The 10,023-nt window shown below is 36.8% G+C and overlaps 1 protein-coding gene across 1 annotated transcript in view; it reads right to left on the bottom strand.

Annotated features, from left to right (window-relative positions):
- Positions 1-1,090: 1,090 nt before the first annotated feature.
- The window catches only part of LOC110097372 (probable voltage-gated potassium channel subunit beta), a 49,167-nt gene continuing 40,234 nt past the window's right edge, over positions 1,091-10,023 (bottom strand). Inside the window, exons 3-5 of the mRNA XM_020823719.2 lie at positions 8,922-9,065; positions 8,363-8,527; positions 1,091-1,498 (exon numbers count right to left, since the gene is read on the bottom strand). Of these exons, the coding sequence (XP_020679378.1) occupies positions 1,385-1,498; positions 8,363-8,527; positions 8,922-9,065 (423 nt within the window). The 3' untranslated portion in view covers positions 1,091-1,384. The remainder of the gene's footprint in view (positions 1,499-8,362; positions 8,528-8,921; positions 9,066-10,023) is intronic.

Raw genomic sequence — 10,023 nt, 5'->3', positions numbered from 1 at the left:
ATGGGAAATCCCACCGAAAAAAACCGGGATCCCGAAGTTTCGCAGCCGCCATGCCGGCGCAGCCGGCAAAACTTATTAATGAAGACCAACGTAGTTTTAAGTCCATGAAAATAAGATCCGGTGGTATGACTAACCGAAAGAATGGCAATAAAAGAAAATTGGTTATGGCCAAATAAAAAGAAAATAAATAAAAATTAGGGTAAAAGCGTCTAATGCTACAACATATGAGATTTAAATAAGCATAATTCTACAAATTCAAACTTTGGTTATCTAAAAATAGAAATAAGGAAAAAAAATATAATCAATGCGCATGTCAAAGCATGTTACTTAACAACATTTAACTTCTAAACGTCATATACATATTATTCAAGCAGCTTATCTTACAACTCATATTAAGTTTAGTTCGGAAAAGCTTTCTAAAACGTTAAATTTTTTAGTACAAAAATTTTTAATTTAAAAAATAATTTACTAAAAAATTATTTTAAAAAATAGTCAGTGGACCCAAATGAAGCCTTAGTGTATTGATTATGAGCTTGAGCTTTTAACCTAAAGATCCAAAATTCGAAATTTTGTATATTTCATAAATTTATGATTAAATTGTTCAAATTCATATACATTGGGCCAACATATAGAGAAATTATTCTGTGTGGACATCGGACCGTCCGAAGACGAATCAAAACACAGAACGTCACCCAATACATAGCCGCGGTACACAACAAAAAAGTGACATGACACGTTATGATTCGACTTTGGACGGCATCTGTATCTGCACAGAATAATTTTGCCAACAGAGTACGATCGAGATGTGTTAATTCAAACAGGTGGAAAGCTGCTAATCAAACTCCATGTACAACTAGTCTTATTCTAACTCTTTTATGAGACCAACCCATTTTTATTTGATTGTAGACTAATCACACCCAATATACTAAAAAAACAAGCTGATTATGACCTCATGATCTGAAAATGACCAGTTCATAGCTCTAACCCTAAAAAAACAGTCTACAGAGGGTTGTGTAAACCATTTATTCTCCAGGTGGGCTTGGGATCCCCAACCTAACCTGTTCGACCCAATGACTCAAATTGGAATCCATTTTAGCAGCATCGAAATTACATCCTTCTAAATAATATAAAAACATTCAGCTCAATCTTTCTTAAATAGTAACATACTGACTTCATGAACTGAATTCATCCATACAAAGAAAATACAGCAATAAAATATCAGAATCATCCCATGCAAGTCATAAGACAAAATTCAGAGTATCGATAAAAAAAAAAAAAAAAAAAAAAAAAAAAAAAAAAACATAGAAGAACACTTTAAGAGAAGCAGGATAGTCGGCAGGCTTAGATGTTCTCAACTCTTCAGTATTATACCTGTCGACTCAATTTACCTGTATGACTCAGGACGTTTAGGTTTGCTCTGGACAATAGCCTCAATCTTCTCAAGCACATCAGGCGTCAGCTTAGGAAGGACTTCGAGAGCCTTCATGTTTTCTATTATCTGATTTTGGAACAATTAAGAGTAAATTAGGTTATTGGAGCCGGACAGGGGAGGCTACTCTGCCTAAAAGTGTATACTGAAGATATAGACTGATTTTTTTTTTTTTTTTTTCCGATATAGACTGATTTTTTTTTCCCGAAACAAAACCGGTAAACACAAATACACAATCATCTGTACGAGTATAAATGATTGTGAATTTAAGGTTTCGTTTAAGACAGTTTTTTTGTACTTTCTAAACAACTTTTTAGTACAAAATTTTTTTGAATTAGAAAATTTTATATTAGAAAGCAGTATGAAAGCTGTCCCAAACGAAGCCTAAGTGGGATATTAAGATGCCTTGTAGTTAAACTTGATTAGATATTCTCAACAAAAGCCCAACGTCGGTATCCAAAACTCTAACTGAACATTTCAAGCTGTTCAAATTCTCAAAAGAAAAAAAGAAAAAAAGAATAGATACAAGAAAGGGGAAATTTATTTATTTATTATCTCATATCTCATCCTCTCTAAATAGAGAAACTTATAAACGAGAAGACTTGCGCAAGCTAATTACTCTAACTAATTAATCAATTTAAACTACTAAATGTACTCTTAATATCCCACTCAGATTCACAATAATGCATGTAAGAGTTAGTTTGACCACTAATATTGAAGTTTTATTAAAATCAACTAAAATTGCACCCTAGTTACAAAAAGTTTACAGAATGTTGAACAATTTCCAAAATAAATTCCAAGACTTCTCCATTTTAAGAAAATAGTATTACCTCCCGTTAAAGGGGAAAACCAAATAGCACTGATCAATTGAATTGTAGTATTGTTTATTTTAAAGGGTAAGGTGCAAATTTGATGAAATGAAAATTGTATGCTTTCTGGTTATAAGAACTCTTCTGGCCATAATTAAAACTAGAATGATTGCTTTGCTCAATGACTTCTACTTAAATGCATGAAAGAAATTACACGAAGAAGATTTAACCATTTTCTTGAGGGGATTGGAACTCTCATCTTCTCTTTTGAAAGACAATGGATAAAAATCATAGGAACTATCAATTGTCAAAATAAACATGCAACAACAATAACAACAAGTCTTTATCCCACTACATGAGGTCATCTACATAATTTTTTTTTCTCCATTGCATCCTATAAATAGTCAAATTCTCATTTAAATCTAACAAAAAAGTTATTTTTAATACTTTTAAATCAATTATTTTTAGGTCTACCTCAATCTTTCTTAACATAGGTTGGATCTAACATATCTACTCTCCTATTAGGGTCATCAAAAAACCGACATTTTATTTGACCAAACCATCTAAGGTGACTATCTAATTTTACCTGCCACTAGATCTACTCCAACATTTTCACGTATAATCTTATTTCGCATTCTATCTCTAAGTGTAAAGCCACTCATCCACCTAAGCATCCTCTATCTCTGCAACACTTAATTTAATGTTTCTCTTTTAATGATCAATATTTTGCATCATAAAGTATTGCATGTCTCATCATAATCTTATAAAATTTTTCCTTAAAAGTTTACTTTTCTATCACACAACTATTACAGAGGATGAATGTGTATTTTCACTCTAAATGTTGATGGTTTATTTCATTTTAAATATTTTGAATTTTGGAATTTTGAGCTTTCTTGGGTATTTGGGAAGCATTTAAGTGTTTGTGAATTAATCTCTCTGATTGAGATTTGCATTCAACATGGCCATCATCTGGGTATTCATGGGAGAAAACATAGGAGAAATCAGCAAGAAATAATGAGATATTGACACAACAAACCAAGATACAAGTTGATTTACTATTTGAGAGGTAGATCGACTCTCCACAAATCCTAAGCGTCACTAGGAACAACTCCAAAGAAAACAAAAACAAAACACAATTTATATAATGAAAATAAAAAAAAATTAATTAACCCTAAATAAACCTTCATAATTCCCTCCCAAATTTGAATTAAAATAAGCTCTATTTCCCTAAATAAACCTTCATAAGTTCCTTCCAAATCTGAATTCAAATCAGCCCTCTTTCCCTAAATAAACCTTCTTAATTCCCTCCCAAATTCGAATTCAAATCAACCCTCTTTCCCTAAATAAACCTTCCTAATTCTCTCCTAATTTTGATTTTCTATGAAAAATAATTAAAGGTAGAATTAATCCCCTTTGAGCCTCCCTCTCTCCTTGCCCCCACCCACACTAGTGGGGCCCACAGGCTCAATCGATCTATCAATACTCCTCTCCCAAAGAGCTACCTTGAGCACAAGGTGGAACAAAGGAATCTGCTATTGAATCATTCGGTATAGTTCCCATGTTGCTTCATAGTCGGGCAGATCCTTCCACTTGATCAGTGCTTCTCAAGTTTCTCCTGCGGTCAAGCGAACTCCTTTCATTTCCCTTGGCTCAAGAAGTAACTTTAAGATTCTTTAACCAATCCTAACAATGAAGTGTCGCCCCAACAAGTAGGGTGCCATCCACCACTTTTGGATGGCCAGCACAATCATTATCAGTTCCCTCTCATAGACTGACTTAAGCCTCGCCCTGGCAATCAACACATAACTAAAATAAGCCATTGGTTTCTGGTCCTGCATAAGTACAACTCCTATCCGATGCCCCGAATCACCCATCTCCACCATAAAAGGCTGGCTGAAGTCGAGTAGGGCTAACATTGGCACGCTGGTCATCGCATTCTTCAACTCCTCAAAGGCCTTAATAGCGGCTTCACCCAAATTGAAATTATCCTTCTTTAGTTATTCGGTCAAAGGCCATGCTGTTGAATTGGATCCCTTCAAGAACTTTTTGTAGTAGCAAATAAGCCCCAAGAACCCTCTCAACTCCCTCAAGCTCTTAGGTATTGGCCATCCTAGCATGGCCTTGATTTTGCTCCAATCAACTGTTACTCCTTCATGTGATACCACGTGTCCCAAATACTCCACTCTAGGCTAGGCGAATGAGCATTTCCTCAAATTGGTAAACAAGTGGTGGTCTCATAGAGTGGATAACATGAATCCCAAGTGTTCTAAGTGCTCCTCCTCACTCTTATTGTAAATCAAAATATCATCAAAGAAGACTAACACAAACTTTCGTAGATATGGCTGGAATACCCTGGTCATAAGGGATCAAAAAGTAGCTAGAGGATTAGTGAGGCAAAAAGGCATCATTAAAAACTTGTAGTGTCCCTCATGAGTTATAAATGTTGTCTTAAGAAAATTCTTGGGCCTCATCCAGATCTAATAGTACCCTAGCTTATGAATTTTTGAGAGAAACACCGCTCCATAAAGCTCATCCAACAACTCATCAATCACTAGAGAATAGGAAACTTGTCTAGCACAATCTGCTTGTTCAGTGCCTGATAGTCCACACCATCTTTCTATTTCACTAATAACACTGGACTGAAAAATGAACTGACACTTGATCGAATGATCCCTGCTTCTAGCATCTCCCTGATCAAGCCCTCAATCTCATCCTTCTAGATTTTAGAATAATGGCATGGACGAACACTACTATATGAGTCTCCTTCCTTCAAAAGGATAGCATGCACGTTTTCCTGCGAAGGATGCAACCCCTGAACTGGTTGGAACACCTCTCGATACTCTTGTAGGAGTATCTGAACCATGTATGGTGCTTTTATCTTCTCCCCATCCTCTTCTCCTTCCAAACTCTGCAACTCCACCAAAAATCCCACCCCTTCATCCTAAATTTCCCTCACCATAGTTTTGAGTGAAACCATAACTTGGACAGACTAAGATCCCCTCTAATAACCACTTTTCTCCCCTCAATCTTGAACTACATCATTAGAGCCTTCCAATCAATCTCGTTCTTCCCTAACTTTTGCATCCACTTCATCCCCAGTATCACATTTAAGTCTTCCAATACCTTGAACCTCTAGAAGGATTATGATCACCCATTTGCAAATTCTACTCCTCTCTACTTTTCATGTTCCTAGCATAATCCCAAAGCCACCTTGTCTACTAATTTCAGTCCAAATTGATCCACCATCCTATTGGAAATGAAGTTGTGAGTAGCTCCACTATCCATCGGTACTACCACTTCTTGATGCCTGATCGTCCCCTTAATATTCCTGGTGTGGTTCGATATGAACCCAACCACTAAGTTAAGGGATACCTCTGCAACATCTCAGTACATATGATCATCTTCCTCCTTTACTTCCTCTTCTTCAACATCTTCCTCCTCATCGCGGACTATCAGGACCTGTAAGGAATGGTCCTTATAACGGTGGCTTGAAGCGAAGTTCTCATCACACCTATAAGCATAAATTTTTGGCCCTCTTCTCCTGAATTTCTAACTCAATCAACCTCTTGAAGTTCCCCCTTGGTTATACTCCCTAACCTCTATCCCCATGGGGCCTCCGTCTGAATAGGCACCAACTGCACCTTTGGTGCCATAAATGTAGTGGTCGTGCGGAGGGAGTCTTCCAAACTGCTGCTACGACTACTACTCTCCAAGAAGTTCTTATCCTCCACCAGTTGGGCTAACTCCATAGACTTTCCTAAGCCATGTGATCTTAGTACTCGAACTTCTTGTATTAACAAACAGATAAATTAATTAAAAATATGGCTCAAACGATTTCAAGCTAGACTTAACTACAAAATCAACTGTGTTAATATAAAACACTATTCATGAGTGGGTGACTAATTTCTTAACTATACACAATATGTTTATCAAATCTGTAATTCTAAAATAACCAAAGTTACCGATTTGATTCCTTGTTCATCTCATCGTCGTACATGTCTGAAGAGATACACCAACACTTGTGGCTTCATACATGCATATATAGCTGAAAAGATAAGTAGAATCTAAAGAAATTTATTATCCTGGAAATTAATCACTGCTCGATACTTTGATCTCCAATTCATCAGTCGCTATTGATTTGGAAACATTTTATATGAATCGAAATTGTTAAATTCAGAGTTGGAGAAGGAATGGCTTTAATTTTTATATACAAAGCTATCTCTATTTATAGATCTATACATAATATTTTAATAAAGAAACAATAATTATATAATCATGCATAATTGGCCTAATATAATACTTCCTAAATCAGCCACCCAAATATGGAAGGAGATCGGCATGATCCAGGTGAGCCAAGCACAGATTACCATCCTGGCCGTAGGATCAAGTGTCAAGGGACGGCTGGGATTTAACAGAGATCGGCGTGATCTAGGTGAGCTACCCACGGATTCTCATCTTTGCCATGGGATAAAATGTAAAGGACAGCTGAGATTTTAACACTTCTACTCAAGCTAGGGAATACAGATATGTCATTCCTAGCTTGGTATCTAGTCCCATAAAAGTACAGTTATCAAGTCCCTTGGTGCACCATAGAGTCCTCTATTTTATCAAAATTTTGGGAGAAATTAGCTTCAGATATTACGGTGGCAAAAGATAGCAATGAAGGCTATATTAAACAGGGAAACAATGAAGGTTGCATTAGTAATAGATAGGATAACAACCACAAGGGAAGGCTGGAAATGAAGGCACAACATTAGGAAAAAAAATTAGATTTTAGGGTTGCGGCAAGTTTCAAGGACAACAACAAAAAAACATGTCTCAAGTGGCTCAACACTTGGCAAATAAATCTCCTCCCATCTGATTGAGTCAGCCTTCAGTCCAATGCAAATCAGTCATCTGACTCCACCTGAACACTCCTCTTGTTCGATCGACCCCATACAAGCGCACGCAAGGCCTCTAATCCCTTTGGTCTAATCACTGGAAGGAGTAAAGGTCTTGCACTCTTGCTTGTCCCGGCCCTAGACCCTCACAAGAGGGAACTCTTAGCTCTTTTCATACGCACGCACGAGGAGGTCTTGTGCTCAACTTCTCTCGCTTATGCTTGGTCGACTCTGGTCATTACACACGAGAGGAGCCCTCCCGCTTGATCTCTCCTCGGTTTTGAACACATGAAGGAAGCAGAATGACCAATATTCCTTAGAATTCCAGCAATGAAGGCCGGTAGTGAGAATCTGTATTCCGCATAATTCTAGCACTGAAGGTCAGTGGTAAGAACCTGTATTCCTCAGAATTCCAGCAATGAAGGTCGGTGGTGGGAATCTGGCTCTAATACCATGTTAAATTCAGAGAATTGGAGAGGGTATGACTCTAATTTTATTATACAAAATTATCCCTATTTATAGATTTATATATAATAACTTAATAAAGAAACAAATAATTATATAATCATGCATAATTGCTCTAATATTATACTTCTTAATCAGCCACCCAAATATGGAAGGAGATTGGCATGATCTAGGTGAGCCTCCCACGGATTCCCACCTTGGCCATGAGATCAAGGGCCAAAGGACGGTTGGGATTTTAACATAAATATAAAAATTCATTTATTTATATATGTATATCAATCAAGGGGAGATGACTTGAACCTCTATAGTAAATAGTCATTCTGCTGGAACCCCATGCCATAAATCCACAACCTATTATTACCAGCCTAGTAAATGTCTATACACACGCATAAATAGTATGACGAATTAATACGTTATAAATTTTCATTGCCACTGGGATTTACGTTTGTTTAAGCATATCTCTATCAAATGTCATATAAGTATAAATTTATATAAGAAAGCTAATGATGATAAAAATTGGAATAAAAAAGAGGGGGGATGTATATAGTGCATACTACACGACATATAAACCTTTATCAGTAGCATCCTAGATTTAACCATGGTTGCTAAAAGTTTGTGATTAAACAATTGATTAATCTTGTAGTGCTCTAAAATTTCATCTCTTAAAATTTCATATTGGATGAAGCATTTTGGTTAAGTAAAATAAAAAAAAAATGATGACGTCAATATTCTATGAAAATTGCATATTATTTTCTTGTTGTAAATTACAAAACATTTACCTGGCTCTCCTTTGTTGCACCAGTAATTACTGATGAGACATTTGGATTTGAAGCACACCAAGCAATAGCAAGTTGAGCTAAGGTAGCACCAAGCTCATCTGCGATAGGCTTCAATCCATCAACTTTGCGCAACACATCATCAACAAGTGATCTGCTAGCAAGATTCTGCGTTGAACATTACCATGCTTAGACAACAAGAATAGCTGTTTTCTCAAACTTTCTTGTAGGTATTAAATTAATAAAAAAATTTGGATCAACCTATAAACTTTGTCTGAGAAACTACGCGTACAACAAATACAGTGAAAACAATCAGAAATGGAAGCATATAAAAGAAAAACACAAGGCTAACAAGTTGGTTAGGCAAGTCCATACGCCCAGCCCTTTAAATGCCCTTTAATAGCACCTAAGCACCAGCCTCATATTTAACAACCTCTAAATAGTGCAGACAGAACTTATAAGTGAATATATGAACACTTACTATAAATGATTCATCAGATTTAAACAAAAAGGAATGGAAATTTTAAATGCAATAGAAACAGATTTGTGAAAGTATCATTACCTTGTAATTATCCAAGGAAAAACGACTGTCTGGAGGTATGGTTCCCTTGTTATACTTCCCAGTAAGAACACCTGATGCCAGTGGACTCCATGTGGTCAGTCCCAAGCCATAGCTACTGTAAAGCGGAAGGTATTCAGCCTCAACCTGCATCAAAAATACAGAAATGCTGAAAGAAGTTCAGATGCAAAAGACAGCTCGCTATTGGGATGTTGAATAAATTTTTTAGTAAAATTTCACTCGCATCTCAAAATATAACTCTTATGCAGTGGTGGAGCTACAGTGGGGGGGGCCTGGGGTCATAGGCCCCCACTATCCAATTAACAAAAATGTGGATAGCAGTAAAAGCCCAACAATAACCTGCCGCCCGCAAGAAATGCGAATATCCCTAGATTTGAACCCAAACCTTCGGGTTCCACAGATAAAAATTATCCGTTGGGCCACTACGCAATTGTATATTCTATTTTTACTATTTTTAACTTATATTATCATTAAACAGGACATTACTATATAATATATTTGTAAACTAATTGATGTGAAACTACTACGAGTTACGATCAAAATTAAAAGAGAATTGTTAAAGTTTGCTTATTATAAATTTATGTGGATCATACAAGATAAAGTTAAGAATTAGAAACGTTAACTTCGCTTAGGTCAAAGAGATGCGCTTGAGATTAACCAAAATAGTTCATTCAAAATCCAAGGGAATTAAATGCAGAGTACAAATAACAAAACCCAACGTTTTAACAACGAGAATTTCACCTTGGGGCCGTATCACTCAAAGATTGGTGGACTTTTGGCGGAGATAGAAGATCCAAGCGATGAAGGAAGTTACCACTAAAGAAAGGGCGCCGAGGAACCTCGTCGGAGGAAGAGTAGCCGGCGGGGATGGGTGTCGTAGGTGACCGTCAAGGCTCCACGTGTGCTTTGCAAATTTCCGGTCGTAGATGCTTGCAAGGATTGGCACGACTCTCTCCAAGTACTATTCCACAGTGGTTTCGTCTTCGAATCCTACGTCGAAGCAAGGTGACCGTAGGATGTTGATGCTTCCGTCGGCGTGGAAAACTAGACCCCACTCAAACTCCGGATCCGCCATACATGCTTG

The sequence above is a fragment of the Dendrobium catenatum genome, unplaced genomic scaffold (assembly GCF_001605985.2).
Source record: "Dendrobium catenatum unplaced genomic scaffold, ASM160598v2 fragScaff_scaffold_1398, whole genome shotgun sequence".
Taxonomy (NCBI): Eukaryota; Viridiplantae; Streptophyta; class Magnoliopsida; order Asparagales; family Orchidaceae; genus Dendrobium; species Dendrobium catenatum.
This window is presented reverse-complemented; position numbering and strand designations above follow the sequence as displayed.